The sequence below is a fragment of the Dermochelys coriacea genome, chromosome 22, assembly GCF_009764565.3.
Source record: "Dermochelys coriacea isolate rDerCor1 chromosome 22, rDerCor1.pri.v4, whole genome shotgun sequence".
NCBI lineage: Eukaryota > Metazoa > Chordata > Testudines > Dermochelyidae > Dermochelys > Dermochelys coriacea.
The window spans coordinates 7,546,948-7,566,498 of record NC_050089.1 but is presented as its reverse complement, the minus strand read 5'-3'; the positions used below and the strand labels follow the sequence as shown (position 1 = coordinate 7,566,498).

At 49.1% G+C, this 19,551-nt stretch overlaps 1 protein-coding gene across 12 annotated transcripts in view; it reads right to left on the bottom strand.

The window, feature by feature from the left end:
• The window catches only part of NTM (neurotrimin), a 669,964-nt gene that overhangs the window by 272,601 nt on the left and 377,812 nt on the right, over window positions 1–19,551 (bottom strand). For 6 of the 12 annotated variants that reach the window (XM_043500940.1, XM_038380967.2, XM_038380972.2 and 3 more), the window contains exon 2: window positions 7,887–7,971. In XM_043500940.1, coding sequence (XP_043356875.1) covers window positions 7,887–7,971 — 85 coding nt within the window. Of the gene's footprint in view, window positions 1–7,886; window positions 8,440–8,762; window positions 8,827–19,551 lie in introns of those variants that run through there. The other 6 variants (XM_043500943.1, XM_043500944.1, XM_038380971.2 and 3 more) reach the window with 5 other exon arrangements.

Sequence of the window (19,551 nt, the reverse complement as noted above, 5' to 3'; positions counted from 1 at the left end):
TATGTGAAATATTTGGTATGGGAGGTGAAAACATTCTAGAGTTGTGTCCTACCCACCTCAGATGGAGAGGGATAAGAACGTGTTAAACTAACGCTTATCAAGACAAACAGGCAGCTTCTAACCCAGAGAGCTGATAGGTTCAAGACTACATGCTTGACCCATAGGACTAGAGGTTTTGGGTATGTCCACATTGCAAGTATGGAGTTTGATTGCACCTCCTGTAGCTTTAATCTAGCTAGCTTGGGTACAGAAGCAGTGAAGCACAGGCTGTACAAACCTACCTGGAACTCCATATTGCCATGGCTTCGCTGCCCCGGGGCCTCCATGAGCTGCAATCACAGCCTGGGACACTCCTTTAGACAGGTCCAGAGCACATGATGATCTACAGGCAGCCAGTCTATCAGAAAAAAATATCAAGGGAAACCTTCCCCTGGCTGAGCTCCTCTTAGATGGAAAGGACACTTAAAAATCCAAGCATCTCACAATTGTTTTCACTTAAACCTGGTTCCATCTCAGCCACCTCTCTCCCGTCACCGAGATGTACTAACATGTCACTTTAGCAATAAACTCCCCTTACAAAAACATGCCACCGTGAGCAAAGCAATTGACTTGGAGGCTGCAAACAAGCTTCCCATGAACAATACACACTGGTAATAATGCTCCATGCTTCCATAGCCCCTTTCGAGGGAGGAGTTTAAAGTGCGCTGCAAGGCACCCAATTTTATGGGCGAAAGGTGACGTGACTTGCTGAACAGCGAGGCAGAGCCAGGGATGGAACCCAGGAGTTCTGACTCCCAGTGCTCCCCCCTATAATTCGCAATGATTTTCATGGTGAAGGTGGAGCTTGGAGGGAGGGTGGATATGGGTGGAAATGCATTCTGTGGCTCATACACACATATACCTTTATGCAACAAGCCCTAGCACAAAATCTATTTAATTGTTGGTTTGCCAGCCTCTCCTTTCCAAAGACCACAAATCTTTAAAGGGATTGGACCTGGAAGGGAAATTCAAGAAACTCTCATGACCCAAAATGAGGTTCCGGTGACCCATGTGGAGCGGGGGGAGGGGGGGAAATCAAGGCAGAGTGCATGGGGCACTAAAGGGGCCAGAAGAAGTTGCTCATGATGGCATCAGATGAGTCAGTGGCTTAATTCTATCCCAGCCGTGCATACCCAGAGTGTTGTCCAGGCTGCCCCCACAGCTGTGGGCTCTTTTACCACTCAAGGAGTGGCAGAATCAGGGTGACTGCTCCTCTGCTTTGGAAGTCAGAAGCAGAAAACCAGACCAGACCAAGTCCCCACCGAACCCATCCCTGAGCAAGCAGGGAGGGAAAAGCAGGTAGGAGTTAATGGATGAAGCTCTGAACTGAACAACTGCAGAAGGTGAAAACATATACCAGGTGGTGAACATTCGGGACATCAGAACGGGATGAATATTTCATGGGAACAGCATGCTGGGGGCCTGAGCCCTGGAGAGGAACATGAGTACTGATCCACTAACTGGGAGTTCGGTGGCTGTACACGCATGCCGGGAGTGAGCCGGGGTGAATGGTAAGAGACTCAGACTGACTCCGACTGCACTGGCGCAAAGGAGAGGTGTGAAAAAGTCCTCACATGACTGCTGCAGCATCCCTTCAGGGAGGGACTGAGGTCAAGGAAACACGGCGTATTGTACGCAGGGCTGCAGTGTACGAAGCCATGCGATTGATGGTGCTATTTCTCATTGCTGCCACACTTCCAACAGCTGCCCTCCACCTGCACGGGAATGGTGGCTGCCCCTTCGCCAGTCTAGCTCTGCCCCATTTCACCTGCTGAGCTCCACTCACCACCTGCACTGTCCCATCCACTGAATGCCTGGCACTGCGCATCCACTTCCACCTGACCCTGCTGCCCTCGGCCCTGCTCCAGCTTCTTTTCAAAAGAAGTCCTTCCAGCTCTGGACATCCTGCTGGGGGGAGCGTGAGGCCCAGCGCTCAGATTGTCCTAAGAGATCCCTGCCCAGGGTCCTTCAGAGTGACAGCTGGGGAGAAGCTTTTCTGGCAGAGACTCTCTCAGCTCATTGATTACAAACCACTGGCAGCAGACCAAAAACCGCAGGAGAGATTTCCCGTCACTCAACCCTGGCAGCCTGCGACCGGGCCGGAATCCGGGGCTGTGCTTGGCACAGAAGAGGATGAGATTCCAGTATTCATTAATGTGCTCAATTATCCGAAAGAGACAAGCGACAACAGAGCAAAGCTGAGCCCTGGTGTAAGTGGGTGTGGCTTCCCCAGAGTGAACTAAAGGCGCACGTCGCTTGGGCTGAATTTTGCCTTGTGTTTCCACTAGTGGGAGCAGGGGAAAAAAACCCACAAGCTGCATTCTCAGCTGTGGACCAGAGGAAAAGTTCAGAACAAACCCCAACACTTGAGCTAGAAGATTTGCAAGAGTTTCAGAGGAACCAAGCACACGTTTTGAGGGAATTTCAGCCTCTTTTCAGTTCTAGGTGAAAGCTCGATGTGGGTGAAACATGAACAGACATGTGAAAGGCTCTAAATCTAAGCACTGCCCCCAACTGGTTGCAAATCAGAAATCAGTACGTTTGTGGGAAATATTAAACTAGGACCATTTTCAGAGAAAAGAGTAGTCTCCATGAATCCAAGTGAAAACAGGCTTGTTTTGTTTTGGAGCCATGTTGCCACTTCCCCAATATTATTCCTGGGGTGCAACATGGGGTGAAAGGAATATGCAAAATTTAGCCCCGAAAAATGTTGCAAAAGGGTTCATTGAAAAACCGTGCTGCAGTTTTGCAGAGCCTTAGTGGAGACCACAGGAAACTCTGGGGCTATGAACCAAATCCAGGCAAAAGCCCGTTGTGTTCAGCATGGACATTTTGGGTTATTCAATTCAAAAGCAAAAATGTAGGGGGTTCAACTCCACATCCAGCAAAACCAGGCAAAAAAAAGGTACAAAACTCCTGCAAAAAAATTACCCCAACCTTGAAATCGGACCCACATGGGCCCGTGGCCTACTTGACTTCAATGTGATGCTGTATGGGTGCAAATGTCATCAGATGCTGATGCAATTCCAGGATCAAGGTTTAAAGTGTGGAGTGAAATTGCCAGGATGCATATTCTCTGCAGGTCCATGTACATTGCAGCCGGGAGCATGCTTCCCAGCTCAGGGAGACAGGCACGCTAGCTCTGCTTGAGCTAGCATGCTAAAATAGCAGCATAGCAGGGGAGAGCACAGATCCTGGCTCAGGCTAGCTGCCCAAATACATATCCAGGGATTCAGGCATGCTCCCAGCTGCAGAGTAGACGTACCCTATGGCAACAAAGCAGTGGGATACGGGGCAATGCACCCACTTGCAGACTTTTTTCATGCAGCATCTGGCACTTCCTGATTCCAGTCACGCTGGAAACATGATAAGAGGAGTGTCATTCATGGTATATCAGTGCTTCTGGTCCACCTAGAAATGGGAAGCGTAGAGGACAACGGAAAGGAAGACGACAGGCCTAAATCTTCCCATTGCAACAAAGAGGTTAAAAGGAGTTTCTGTAGGTGGCTGACTTCTTGTGGAAGCGACTGTTCTAATGCTGCTGGGAGGTTAATTTATTAATGATATGTCTGGAGTCCTTTATTACTGGAAATCTAAACAATTCTCATCTCACATCAGCTTTACAGTAGTGTAGCTCCGTTGAGTCCAGCAAAGCTGATGACTGATTTATACCAGCTCAGGTGAGATTAGAAACAAGGCTTTTGTTGTTGTTCTTTTTGTTTTTTTAAACATTGACCAAACTTTTTTCAAAACTCCCCAAAAAGATTGGGCTTGATTCAAGTTTCGGGTGAAGGCTCAGGTTAGTTTGTCTGTGATGTGGACCTCCTGGCCCATCATTAACACTGAATAATGTTAATAGCACCATGTATGAGATAATATCTTCAGGCTGGGGTAAAACTGGACCTGGAAATAGTCTTATAGTACGGATAAAACCTGTGCTCCCCAGAACTTGTGCTGGAGCTGGGGGGGGGGGCACTGGAGACCGGTATAGGCAATGACATATTTCATATCTAGGCAACCAATTTGAGTCAGTCCTTTGAGGTAATGCCCATAATTCAGAACCGTCTAATGCAGTGGTCCTCAGCCTCTTCCATCTGGGACCCCATCCTAGCAGGTCCTTTTATCTAGCCAGGACCCCTTTCCTATTTAGCGATACAGGAAGGACAGGGTGGTTGTGAGCCCCCGACACCCATGCATGATTCCCTTTACGGTCATGACAGCCAGGTCAGGGACCCAGATCTAATAAATGATCTTTGGCATTGATTTGATGAATTGGTGGATACTCAGTCTGGTCGCCCCTTGACAGGTGTGCCTGTCCTAAAACCCTGTAACAGACATTAGCTCGTCACCTGAGCAGAGAGGTCAAGGACTGAATGGGCCATGGGGAGTGGACCCTTCTTTAACCCCGTGGTAGAGATCGTTCTATGCCAGGATTGAAGCATGTTGGCATGGGGAGGCGTGAGGCGTTTCCCCGGTCGCTGCCCAGGCTGAAACAGCACTGTGGACTAAGAGTGGCCTTCAGTCTCCCCAGGGCTGTCAATCTGGCGCCTTTCACAAGCGCTGAATGAACTTCATTCTCAGGGACATCTTGGACAGAGTTTAAAACAGCATCATTGACTAACACGACAGAAGTTGGGCGGGGGGGAGGCGGGGGGCACGGATCCAGGACTTTCATAGCACCCCAGGGAATCTGCTTCTTTGGCAGCTAAGTTATTAAACTTGTGTTCCCTTTGCTGGCTGTGAAAGGACAAGAACAAAACTCCAGAGCCTCCTGCTTCCTTTGGACTCCTTTTCTGCACTTTGCTGCTTTCCAAGCTCAAATGGAAATCAGCTGGAAACAAGGAAGCCTTTTCTTTGAGTCACTTCCATTAATTTTCCATGCTGCCAGGAGTTGAGGAGGCATTGCCCAGTTACAGGGTCAGAGGAGAAACCCATTGGTGGGGATGGGGAAGGACAGTGGCCTCATCCAGATCGGTACAAGCTTCTCTGAAGAGCATTACTATTCAGAACAAGTTAACTCAAACAACAGATCAATAATTACACATGGAGCCAGCCTCTGCCATCAGGCTTCGGACCAGGAGGGTGAGGAGAGAGTGCAGGAGACACTCATGCTTCTTTGCTTTCCTATCTTGGAAATCGTTATTTCCCTGCACTTTTTCCCACCAGCCTGTAACCACTGCACAGCTCAAGGCGGGTGTGCCCACAAGTGTCTGTGACTGCCCTGGTGTGCCCACAGGAACCCACGTGTGGGAAGTCACAGGTGAGCACGGTGTACTTGCTCAGTCATATGGGTGTAGGGCATAGGCATGGTTTGCATGTCTATAAGCACGTGTGTGGCCATGGGCATCTGTGAGCGTACACGTGGTGTGTGTAACCAAGCGTATGAATGCCTGAATAATGATTCTCATCATGGGTCATCAGCAGGGGTAGAACCCAGAACCAGCCAAAACACAGTCTCCTGCCACTTGAGCAAAAGGACTAACTCCACTAGACGATACATAAGTAGGCAGTTATCTTTTATGTGCAATGGCCACGAGAAGGGTATTACGCCCACATCGTTCGCATGTCCTTGGGAATGTGTGCAAAGTGTAAATGTGCATCTCTTCACACACATTGGTGCACAAGTGTGTGTGTCTGCGGACGTCTGTCGCCAGTCTCTCTCATTCAGCTCCTGCGGTGGATGGGCTGTAGTGTCTAACTCAGCAAAGCACGCTGCTGTCCTGGAGTGCCGGCTGAATGCATTCAATCCCACTGCTGCTGCCTGCTCAACTGAACCCATGTTCCCTGTGGCTTCGTTGCAGCCCACATATGTGCAGGATCTTGCACTCTTTCCTACGGGCCTCATTCATTAAAATAGAAAATGTCCCAGCTGCTGACTCACCCTATTGATCCTTTGTTCTAGGCTGACGCCACAGGACCACTCGCAGTGGAGTTCGTCTCTACCCGTCCTCACACACGTGCGGAGTGCCCAGACTCACATTAGAACAAAGTGACCGGGATACACCCGCAGCATTGCCAGAGCCCCCCACCTGCTGTGACCTAGTCAGACCTGACACAGAGACATAAAGACCAATTCACATTCTCCTTCCCTTTGAGTAACTTGGGGGTGGGGGTGGAGAGGGAGGGAACTGGGGTGTCAGTCAATGCCAGCCCCCTGATCCGTATCCCATTGTCACCTTTGCTGCCTGGTGCCCACATACCCTTGTCAGCCCCTGTGCTTGTCACCCACTTTCCTGTGCCTTTTGCATGCATTCTGGTCACGAACGAAGGACTGGCCTCTGAACACTGGGCAGTGCTGCTTATGATGGGAGTCAGGACAGGTCATGGGCAAGCTTCTCCCAAAAGAGCTCAGCAGGCTGAGCCCTGTCCCCTGTTTTTCCATTACTGGGCACCTTCACACACAGCCAGGCTAATGCGGATCAGATCCGAGGAACAACCACCCTTCTTTTCTGCTGCTGAGATACTCAAAACCCAGGAATCCTGCAGCGAGCAAGACACACCCCGCAGACGGTCATGTAGCACCAGTACAATACGCGACCACTAAAAAGTCGCTCCTGAGCACCAGAGAGTTTTAATCACCAGTTGTGAAGCTTGCAATTAAAACCAATAATTTAAAGAAAGGAAGAAAAACAAACAAAAAAACCCAAAGATCCTCATCATTGGAGACAGAAGAGACTTATTAGATGAGCATGTCTGTCTGCTGCCAGAGGAGGAATGGGTGTCTGGGTAAAGGACATCCCAGATATTGCATTGATTGCAATCTGAGACATTAGGTGTTTCGCAGAGTCCTCAGCCTCTGATCCCTTGAATAAAGCTCATCTCTTCCTTTAAACAGCCCCCGAGCATGGCTAACAGAGCAGGAGGGAAACGCTCTGAAGAGTTAATGCCTGCAGGGAGTGGAACCCCCCATGCCGGAGCGTGCACACAATGGGATTTTAATGAGCAGTTCTGCAGGCGAGGCACACTGGCATTTGCACCCGCCATGCCGGGCACCAAACTGACACCCCACCCATCACTGACACTTTATGGCTTCTCATTGCTCTGCCCTTCTTGTGCCAAGAAGGGCCCACTTCTGGCTCTCCCCACATGCTTGCGGATGCCTACAAACCAAACAGGAGACTCAGAAACTTCAGGGACCATTTATACTTTGCAAACACACAATCCCAGCTCATCTTTATTGGACATGCATGGAAGCATCTTTAACAGCAACATCAGCCTCAGAGGACCAGCTCTCTCCCGATCCCAAAATACGGGCACACATAAGCCCACATGTTCTACATAGTGACCAGGCCACAGCCCCAGCATTGCCATAGATGCCAGAAACACCACGCTGGCAATCCAAACAGACACTGACACAGAAGTGTAAAGACTAATCCCCCCCCCTTCCCTTTCAGTAACTTTAAAGAAGGGAACTGGGGTGTCAGTTAATGGTAACTCCCTGCCTGGCATCTAGCTCTCACTGCCAGCTTCACTGCCTGGCATCTGCATTCCAGTACCAAGGTGGGGGGGGGCAGAATTTTCCCACTTCATTCCTTTGCACACACCGTGGCGCTCTCTAAACCAACAGCAAACCATCCCCCTGCCTGCCCCACTACCAGCCCACTTGCCCCAAATGCAGGAGCCCCTGGCTCAGCCTCACGTTTTCTTCCCCGACTCGGGGGTTTTATCCCGCCCCACTCAGGACATGCCCAGGCTAAGCAGCAGCCGCCCCCTCTTGCAATGTGGCAGCGAAAGCCCCTGGCTCAGCAGGCTGCTTCCACCCCTACACGGCCCCTCCTGGCACGCACCTGGGGCGCCCCCAGAGCAAGACCCCGGGAGATACCCAGAGAATAAACAGCTGCTCCTACCTGAGGGTGGCGCTCTCCCCTTGCCTGACGGTCACGTTGTCCATAGCTTTGGGGAAGGTGGCATCTCCGCTGCGCACGGGCACGCCTGCGGGCACAAGGAAGAGCAGCCTGAGACAGAGGACGGCGAGGCATCTCCAGGGCACGACCAAGCACCCGCCGACCCCCATCCTGGGCAGCCGGGACTTTCCAAGCGGGCAGGGAGCAAACGGGGTGTGGGGGGGGGGGAGCGCAGGGCAGACACGGAGCTCCTCGGAGACTAGCAGAGCCCCCGGCAATCCAGCCTCGGCGAGCCGGGCATCCGCAGGGAGTCCCCAGTCTCCCCGGGGCGCGTTGGCCTTCAGCAGCCGGCGCTGCCCGCGGACCGTTCGGAGTCTCGCTTCGCCCCGGCGAGCCCCTGCCCCCAGCACCGGGTCTCAACTCCCATCGCCGGGGCTTCGGGGACCGGCTCTCCCGGCGGCAGCGAGGAAGTGCGGAGCCGGGCACCGCAAGCCGCTCCGCCAGCGGCCACTCGCGGACCGCGCAAGCTCCAGCCGCCCGGGCTGGGCGCCGAGCGCCGGCGGGGACCCGGCCGGGCTCAGCGAGGGGAGGACGCAGCAGCGGCCCGGGGGAGGCGCGCAGGAGCCGGCGGCTGCCCCCGCTCTCCGCCTCCCGGCTGCGCGCTGCCTCCCGGCCGGGAGCATCGCCTCGGAGCCCGCCCGGGCGCGGACTTCCCGGGGGTGTCACGGCAGCGGCTCCGGCCCCCGCCCCCCGGAGCGGCGCGGCTGCGGGGCGCTCCCACTTTAACCCCGCCGGCGCCGGGCGGGCGGGCAGCAACCCCCCCCCCCGGCCAGGCAACCCCTCGGGGAACAAGCTCGCCTTTCCGCGCCCCCCCATTACCGCGGCCACGTCGCTCTTTCCATCGCCGGGAAGCTCCACGCCCATCGCCAGCCTTAATTGCTGCCTGGCCGAGGGCGAGGGGTGCCTCTGCAGCACCTCGGGATTAGTGCCCACCACTCCACAGATGGGGAAACTGAGGCACGGAGGCGCAAGGTCACACAGCGGGTCACTAAAAGACGTAGGAAGGCTGCCAGTCCTGCGGGGGCGAGCCATAACCCCACACTTCCTAACCGTGCTCTGTGGGCAGGGGGCTGCCCCAGTCGCTCGTTTCATCCCTCCATACCCTTTTTTTTTTTTTAATCAGCTCATAACTTAGGACGTATGGCAGTTGCGTTATGCCTAGTAACTTCTCCCTCCCTCCACCCGCTGCTCAGCGTGTTGCCATTTTTAGGCACAATTTCCCGCAGGTGAAAGGGGCCAGGTGGACAGCCCTGGAGAGCGAAGCCCTTTATTTAGCCGAACAGGGACAAGGCAGAGAGCTGAAGTGCAAGTCTCCCACTGCCCCTGAGCCTCAAGCCGGTGGCCAGGAACCGCCCTCGCTCCTGCGGCCTCTCCGCTCATAAAGCTGGCCGTCGGGGGTCAGCTTTTCAGAGAGGTTTAGCACACACAACTCCTACTGAACTCAGGGCAAGGTGCAGGTGCCCAGCCCTTGCGAGAGTCCAGCCCTTCCTGCCTGCTGGAAAGGGTGGTTTTAATAGCGAGGACACCCAGGAACTGATCTGAGACTTCTCACTTCCTTTCACACAGGGCACCTACCAGCTATTAGATAGCACCCTTGGGTTTGGGTTGTTGGTTTTTTTGTTTTTTTTTTTAAAGCCCTGCCAACCCGAGCTGGATTCAAACCGGTGACCTAGATGTGAAAAGATCCGTAGCCTGCCACTAAGCCCCTGAGTCTCCCACTCCCCTGTAAACTACTATTTAATTCATTAACGGTGCTGTTTAATTTCTCAAACATTATCAGATTTGTGGGGTAGAGGAGATACTATCAAATAAAACATTATTATTATTATTATTATTATTATTGAGCATACTGATGGGTCACAAGAGAAGGGGATTGCTTTGTGGTCTCTTTGCACTTCCCTGTTCCATTTCTTTTTTAAGATTGTTTGCTCTGAATTTAGCACTGGTAGAAGGTGCTGGATTGACAACCCTAGAGGCAAAAGACACATTTATCCACAGCTTCCCCATTTCAGGAACAGACTACCACTAGGAGGAGTAGGACAAACAACCTAACTAAGTTTAAGATGGAGCTTGCTATGTTCATGATGGGATTGCCTGTGATACCGGGGACTGGACTGCATGACCCACGAAGTCCCTCCAGTTATGTTCACAGAATACATACAGCAAAGTTAGCTAAAAGCATAAAATACTCAGGCTGGAAGGTTGCAACATAACACAACTTTATTTCTTAGAATTTTGCATGATCACACACACAGGAACCCAAAACCAGAGAGCAGGCCGCTTCCCAAACTGGACTAACACAACACACCCCACCTTACTATTTCCCTGCAGACTGATTGCTGAACCACCAGATTGTACACTTCCCTACAGAGGCCTCTGGCGTGCAAGCAGGACCAGGAATACCCTTAGTATTTAAAGTGAGAGCTTGGTGTTTTTACAGCACCTTCCAGCCCTAAGTTCCTATTCTGCCCCCTGCTGTGGTAGGGAGACATTCACTGGCATGAGGAGTTCAGTCTCAGTGGTCCATTCGGTCCCCGTGACTGCCAACGTGACTTAGTTCATTGTTACCTCTACCGTTGTAACGTCCCAAAGCCCCACTAAGGATTAGGATCCCACTGCACCCCACCGTACAAAACAGAGTGGAAGATAGATATGAGGCAGTGTGGAGGCTTTTCAGCTCAGAAAGCAAACTGAGAGCAAACTGTTCTTATTTCACACAGATCTTTCCAGTTCTCCTCCAGGGTGCTCAGGACCTGTCTGTTGGAAAGAGACTGTTTTCCTTTTCCTGTTTTCCAGCAAAAGGGGAACTCTTAAAAGCCTTTCAAATAACCCCTCTCTGCCCATTTCCCAATGCACAAGGTGCTGCATTGTATTCTAGGTTAGTGGGAGCTGCTTAAATCAAAGGCTCTACAGGCTTGTCTATGGTGGTGGGGGAGTTTTTTCAGGTAAACCCCCTCCCTGTGGACACTGTTATTCCAGGGCACATAAAAACCATGAGATTTATTGATCACAGGAATGTTGTACAACACTCACTAAGACTCCAAGTCGCACCACAGCATGCGCTGGGCTCAGTTTAAATCATCGGGTGGATTCTCTTTGGCTGTTCTCAAGTCCTGGGTGGGCATCTGATGGGGAGCTCTTCCTCCCATCTTTCACACCCCACTAGTATAAAGGGTCAGTCAGCACAGGAACACTAGCCCTGATCCCTATGCCTCACTCCTTCCCTCTATGAGCCATCCTGTCCTTCATTCTCATGCAGCCTTGGGTCACTTTTTCCAGTAGATTAAGACAAAGCAAAGAATGACTCCCACATGAAAAGGGCTGGGATAGGAAACAGTGAGTGAGCCTGTCACTTGTCAAAATCAAGGCTGCCTTTAAACATTAAATGTGCCATTCTCTAACTACACCACCATGCTGCCTTGGGTGATCTTTCCACAGGACAGACTGCCAGCCTCTCTGCATCAACTCTCCTCCCTATTTAATATAAAAGTGTGGTGTCAGAGGCAATAATGCTTCAGGCATGGAGGATGAAAGGAATGTTGAAGAGTCTGGATTGGGGGGATATGAGAAAGATCTGAGCAGTGTTTAAAGAGAAATTAATTCAGCTACAAGAGCAGGAGAGCTGAAGCATCCCCTAAACCAATTCGGACCATGCAGAGCTCTTCACAATGCAGGATACCGAGTGGCAAAAGTTTCAACCAATGAAACAAAAGAAAGGAGCACTGGATCATCAGGGCACAATTCCATTCGCTGATCCGTGACGTTGTGATTGGGTGAAGCACAAAGCAGCATGGTCCAGCGGTTAGGGTGTTAAGCTGGAACATGGGAGACCCTGGGTCAAATTCCCTGCTTTGCCACAGACTTCCCCTTTGGACAGAGACAGTGCAAAATTCAGAGAGAGAGACAGATTGGACAGACAGACAGTGCAAAATTCAGCAGTTCATAAGGACTTACATCTTTCCACCCTTAACACACGTGGCCCCTTCACAGTTCTGCTATGACCTTCAACTTCAAGCAAGTGCATTTTCATGCAAACACACCCCTAAATTCACAGCAAATCTCTGTAAAAACCACCAAGTTCCACCTGCGTTATCGTCCCCACTTGGCTCTGATGCAAAAATGGCCCTGGGTCTTGTGAATGGTTTGCAAGCCTTCCAACACACACAGGCTGAACTTCTAGGGGTTTTTAGCAAAACTAGAAATAAGCATAAGCAAAATCTCCAGATCTGAACACTTCTGACTTTGAGGAGCTTTGGATCGGGTTCCAGATGTAAAAATTTACAGCCAAGGGTTCTCTGTCAATTTGTAATTAAGGGCTGTGAGTCAAGTGAAGCCAGGTCAATTTTACATTATTTCAGTTTTTCTGCAAACTTTTGGCACAGTTTTCATGTTTAGCTTACATGTGGGTGTGTGTAGGAGGCCATTGATATATAGGTGTGTGTACACACACACACGCGCGCACACACACACACACAGAGCATCAAACACTACACAGAAAATATATACCTACTTACATGGAAGAATTTCATTTCAGATACAATTTCACCTGCAGAAATTCTTGGTATATTCAATTTATACAACTAGATGCGCAACATTTTGTTTTAATTTACAGCTCTTTTATGGGGAAGGAGCTCAGATACTGCACTGAGTTCAGATACTACAGCATAAAACCTGACGATGGATGGACACGTATACAATTTTGAAATTCCCAACTCTCATCTGAAATGTAATTGATCCAAAACTCATCTCTAATAGCCACTGTAACACCTATGCATACAATACCCTTAACATACGCATACACAATTATTGCATCAACCTCTTTCACGCAATCATGTTAAATGTTATCCTTCCGTTTCTTCAGGGTTACAAATGTGCTTTTCAAAACCTCGCACTCGCTACATAAGCGAACATCCCATTAAAGTGAATGGGTCCTAAGAGGCTAAAACAAAGATTCATTGACAATACAAAGGATTCTCACCCCTCCTCACTGACAAAGGACACACAGACTAATTTTTTCCATTGCTAAGAGTGGCCCCAATTAGGAAACAATGATAGCACATGGTCTATGGCTGGTGACCTTTCAGAACTCTCTCCTCCCCAGAGGAATTCATAACATGAACAGAGATGATGGTCCACTGCAACTCTGCTGTGTCAGATCTCAGAGGTTCCCAAATAATTACCGTTAATTCCATCCCCCAACTGCACCCAAGGAGTGATTCACTTTCCCTTCTGCTGGTTTTTATTTTTATTTTTTTAAACCCCTGCCCATAATTTCCCATCACAGCCTGGCCCCTTGCAGGCTAACGTGATAATGTGTCTCACAATCCTCAGGCTCCCCAAACCCCAAAACTGCAACAGCTCTTGTCTGGCTAATATTTTTTGGGAGCTGCCCCAAATAATTGTTTGATTTAGATTCAGCAGTAGCAGCAGCAGCTGCTGTCACATTTGAAGAAGAGTGATGATTATTAGCAACATATTTATTGAGTTTAAAAAACATAATACAAGAGGGTCCGTTAATCCCCCAATAAAGATGCAGTTAATATTTAACTGGCATTTATTTAAACTTACAGTACCTGTCCTATTAAATTTAAATTAACTGCGCATTTGGGAACCTTCCCCTAAAGCCTAGCTAGGATTCTGCAGCTCCGGTCCTTCCCTTCCCTGCACTTTACACTAGGTGCATAAAAAGAACATTTCCTTTGCCCTTTAAAAAGCTAGTCCATTTGGGGTTGGTTTCATCTCTTTCTCCCATCTTCGCTGTCTGTCTCTTACATTAAAATGGAACTTAACTCTTTCCAGCCCGTGACAGGCTATTTTGGAGGCTGAGCGAAGAGCCTGATCTTGCAGAATTTTACTCACACAAGTAAAGCCCACTGGCAGCCAAGGGAACAACCAGGTCCTTAAAAGTTGCAAGATTGGCTCCCAATGAGTTAGCTCCTACCCTGTAGTGCACAGCGGGCTTAGGTGGCCAGTGGAGGATTCCCCTTCCCCGTGAGAATCCTCAGGTGGTCTATAGTCATCCTGAACCATCTCCCCTCAGCCCCACGAGGGGCACTGTTGCAAGGGGTAAGCCCTTGTAGGTTGGTAGCCACCAGCTGCTATAACAGTCACATGTTGCTGGGGCAGATTACAGCAACCTTTAGGCTGTTCTAATGTATTATAGACTGGGCAGACAGCCCCAGGGTACAGGCTCAGAGGGAGACGGGGGGTACACAATTGTCTTTGCACCTTCCCTCAAGTCTTAGTCCAAGCATTCCTCACTCCATGGGAGAATCAGGGCCCTGATGACTGTTTTGTTTGCCTACATTTACCCAGCAAACCCCAAACAATTATTTTATTTACCTCATGACATGGTTGTACGTGTCCCTTTAATATTTATATCGGGAGTTCAAAGAAGTTATCTTGGAAATCCAGAGCAGCATAGGCTCCGTGGAAGTTATTAAACAGAATTGATCTTTACTCTCCCTGGTACAAATCAATATTGTTTTTATATAAATCTGTTTCTTGTGGCATTGTTGGGAACTTACTGCAACGAACGAACACTTAAAAAGTCATTGCACAGTCAGACACTGCTTCCTCACCTGCATTTGATCAGGGCTGAGCCAGGTACCAGAGACATCTGTTGGTGTCAGATAAAAGCACACCATCAGCCATCTAATAGTATTTTATAAGCATATGGCATTAACTCAGGGCTCTACAATTCACTCCAGGCTGAATTTTAATAGGGAGTAGGAGGGGGAAAATAGCCGAGTAGGCTAAAATAAAACAAGGCCCAAATCTTCAGCTAAAACATGCATGAGCGCTGGAGCAGTCTGGTGAAACTTGAAAAACCTCAAACAAAAAGCTTCCAGTTGGGCGGTTTTATTATTCTTTTGCCATAGACTTAGCCTGTAAATTCTCTGGGGGTAATGAGTGTCTTTTCCCAAGTGTCTACAGAGCCTAGCACAATGGAGCCCAGTAACAGGGTCTTACCAGATCTGGCTTCAGGTACTACGGTTTTTCTCCAGGGAATCAAACTTTACACTGTGGAGGTTTTCTCACTAAGTCTCCCCCTTCATCAAGTCTGGGATATTAATGTAAACTGTAGAATAATACAAGTCTCCCACCAGCACCTGGCTCTCTACAGGTTTTGACTCTCTAGGCCCTCCACCTGGGAATGAAGGCAAGTCAGTCTATAAAGTACAACTCACACACATTCTTCCTTTGAGTCCTTCCCCCTGACTGGGCTCACGCTGCCCTTATACCCCTAGTTCCTGGTCACATGCTCTAATCATATAACACCTGGATTGAGATCAATCATATGACATTTGGATTGAGATCTCAACTAGTCCCAGGTGAAGCTCAACCCAGGATGCCCTTAAACAACTAGCTTACACTGATAAGCCTCAACTTTGTTGAGACTTTCAGGCATTTTGACAAAGACAAAAGATCGGATTCAAAAAATGGCCAGAAGAGAAGTTGGCGGAGGGTGCTCTCTTATTAGCTAGGGAGATGTGCTTAGGACACTCATCGGGGAAATGAGAGATCCAGGTTCAGTTTGGTCTACCTGAGGTGGGGATATAAGTTGGACTTGGTTGTCCCCCATTGCAAGGGAGGGCTGGATCTGGGAAGCTATGGGATAGTCTGGTGTGGGGCTCTACCAGTCTCTCCTCCGGAAGCTGTTCCACTTTATATAAATAACTAAAGCATCATTAGAGCAGGGACTTGCGCTCGGTTCTCTCACTGCCTAGGTAAGGGCCCTGACCACCACACTACATAGTTATTTGTAGTAGCATGCCCTGACCTGACAACTATCCATTGTCAATCACACCAGACGTTCATTATCATTCATGATGACAATGAATAGACCGTGGGCCAGGCAGAGTCAGACTGGTAGTTAGGAGACACAGCTAAGATATGGCAGACCCAGGGCCCCCAATGACACTTCAATGATTTATAAAAAGTAGAACAGCTTCAACAAGAGAGAAAGCCCCACAGCAGCATAGACCAGTGTATTCACCCTCAATGAGAGGAACCAAGTTCAAATCCCTTTTCCACAACAGGCAAAATTGAACCAAGGAGTTCCCCATCCCAGCAGAATGCCCTAACCACTGGGCTAAAGCTTACCTGGCAGGCCAGAGCTTCTCCTCCAGCTGTTTTGTGAATTCAGGTCTTTGCTTTTTCCAAAAGGCCTGAAAATCTAAATGAATTTGTTTACTGTCAAAACAAAACATTTTGTTTCAATCTTACCACAATATTGACTTTTTGATTTACTCAAATATTTCTGGGGGGGGGGAGTCACTTTTTTTCTCCATTGCCAGCAAATCAAAACATCCAATGATGCTCCCCCAAGACCAAATCTGTGGCTCATCATCAGGTTTGTGTTTTGCTGATCATAAAGTAACAGCCCTTCATTTCACATGGCGCTGGGGCAGACAAATCATTCACTCTGAGTAACAAAACCAGGGCTCACCACTGTTGCAGTGAGTCAATTTTACTTTGGTTGCCGGCCTACTGACCCACGTAGCATTCCCCATCCAAGAATAATATTAATAATAACCATGCTATTAAGCAAGATGCTTGATTTGAAGCTGAACATTTTTGAGAAATGATCTCATAAATTAAATTCCCGGGGTACCATTTTTGAGAGTTAAAAGGCACAGTCGCCTCTGAATTCTGGGAATTGAGCATAATTACATGGAAATTGACAAGGCACAAATGCCAAGAATTCTGTTAACCTTTAATATCTCAAAAAAACTCTCCCCTTGTAATTATCTCTTTCCTTTGTCTTAAATGTTACTGATGAATATTTAGTGGGAAAAGCAAATAAAAGGAGGCTGAGGGGTGACAGAAACGGGAGCCCTGTGTAGAATAACTCTACAAACTTTGTGACTGGAGCCAGGCTATCACCAACACCCAGATCTGAATGTGGATGCATTGCAGATTGTGAGCCATGCACAGAGGCTGGATTGTGCAGGCTGCCATCAGAGGACAGATCCCTGTGCCCACATGTAGACCCCTATGGTTTCAGTGGGAGGATGCCCATATGGAGCGGTTTGCAGGATGGGGGCCTTGGGATCTTGGCTCTGTCTCCACAGCAGATTGAAGCAAGCCCACCATCCAAACACCCCTCAGCTTTCTTTATTCTCCTATCACTTACACAGATTCAACTCCATTCATGTCCATGGGAGATGCACAGAGAGGCCCCATTTGACCCCAAGTACAGAGAAACATCCACATTTTGTGGTACTTTTCAAAGCGTGCCTCAACTAGGAACTTGTGCAGGAACTTTCCATCATTCTAGGTATAAACCCGCCCCCCTCCCCCGGGGTTGGGCATTGGACTCCTCACTAAACAACAAGCCTGATGGAAGGAAGACTATTCTCTGCCATTGAGAATCGCATTACTAACTGCCACTCCAGAGGCATTTTCCCCTTACAATGATGATAAATATGGGCAAAGAACAAGGGGAGGTCTCCTGTGCCACTTCCTCTCTGTGAAGTAGAAGTAGAAGCTGCTGCTCTTTTGCAATGTAGGATCATTAGCCAGAATCCAAGGAGGGTGATTATTGGGGGGGAGGGGCAGGAAGAGGGGAGCAGTGCCTGAGAACCACAAACAAGGCACACTCAGTTACTGGAAAGGGTTGCAGGGTACTGTTCTCTCCTCAGCAGGATACTGTTTTGAAGATCAGTTTGGGCGACTCCACTCTTTAAGTGCTACATCTGACTGACTCCTACATCCACATACATGTGAAAACTCCAAAAGTCCTCAAGCAGATGTGGTGGGCTATCTCAGAGCCATCAACCCTGTGGTCCCCAACTCCAAGGCCGGCCAGCAGGAGGGCTGCTGAGGAATTGGGCCTGCAAACTGGCAGGAAACCAGTTGGCTGGAACGTTGTTGAAATTGTTCCATCCCCGCAAAACTTTCAATGTAGACAAATGGGCAAATTAAAAAAAAAAAAAAGTTTCATGAGAATTTTTTCTGACTGGCTCTAAATGACTGTGAAGACACCACCCAGACTTATGCACATACTTAGCTTGACTCGCGTGTGTAGCCTAGGAAGAACAATCTTGTGATTAACACACTGGACTGAGAGTGAGAAGATCTGGATTCAGTTCTTAGCTCTCCCACAGATTCCCTGTGTGACCTTGGGTGAGTCATTTAATCTCTGCACCTCGATTTCCTATCGGTAAAATAGGGCTTGCAATACTTCCTTTCTCCCACCCTTTACCAGTCTTGTCCATTTAGACTGTACACTCTCCAGCACAGGGACTGCCTCTTACTCTATGTAAGCATAGTGCCTAGCGCAAGCTACTAGGTACAACTGAAATACAAGTAAGGTGAGAATAATAAGCACACGTAGGATCGGAAGCAAAAGGTGAGGCTCCCAACCTATGCATGACGGCCTTAGTGCCACTGTGACAGTGACTCTGCATTGGGAGTGAATATCTTATCTTATCCGGCTGGATAAGAATTAACTCAGCCTTTCACCAAAGACTCAAACTGAGGCAACGTCTACACTTGGTCCTAGGGGTGTGACTTCCAGCTAGCCCAGACATACTCACGCTAGCTCTCATCCAGCTGCTAGCGTGCTACAAATAGCAGTGTTGTCATGGTAGCATGGGCAGCAGTGAGGGGTGGCATGGGCTAGCTGCTCCGAACACAAGTCCGCTGGGACTCCATGGGGATGTAGTCAGGTGGCTAGTCAGGCCTCCATTTGCTGCTGGCAGTGCTGCTGCAGCTTGAGTGTGTTTAGGGGAGCTGGGAATCACACCCCTCACTCCCAAGGGATACGTAGCCTAAGTCATTTACAGACACACTTCCTTGTTCCAGTAAGATCAAAGCCAGAGGGGCAATTATTCAAAGAGGACAAGAGAGAGAATGAAATAAAACAGGTTAGATCATTATGTGCCACACTTACCCCACCCCCTGAAGATCTGAGGAACTAGCTCAGCAGTTACACAGAAAGGAAACACACGCCAAAGCCTAGAGATGGGTCCAATCTGCTTAACTGAAATATGGCCCCCAAGTCTAGGAGTGTCTATCTGTTGCTTTGGACTTGGGCCCATTGCTAGTGCAAACATTCTGAAACCTCTTCCAGGAATTAACCCTGCACTGAACTGTGGTTAGTTCTGACCTCAGTGCATGGCCGATGCTTGCTCTCCTTCTCTCTTTGTCTGTCTTAAAATGGAGAGAGCTTTTCAGTCTCCAAGCTGCTTTTATGCCTCTTTAAAAGGGTTATAAATGCTGTCTTTATATTCCAATAAAGCAATATAAAAACAACCTTTTTTGCAGTTCAATAAAAGTGGTTAACTTTTCCCCTCCATTAACGTTCCTTTCTGCAGTGCCGTCTGCACACACTGGCTGCTGCCTGGGGCTGGAGGCACGCACTGCTATGTGAGAGGCCACTCTAGTAGCATTAGCACCCTGGAGGCCCAGGGTTGGGGGTGTCTTGCAAGGAAGCAAAGCAGTGAGGCTGAATTTGCAAGCAAAGCCAGCGACACAGGATCAGGACTTCCAAGCCAAAGCGGAAGGTGGAGGTGTGCATAACAACGGGGAGACAGGTTGCCATGCAAACACAAAGGGCAGCAAAAATGAGACACACACAAAGGAACTGGCCCCGCAGAGA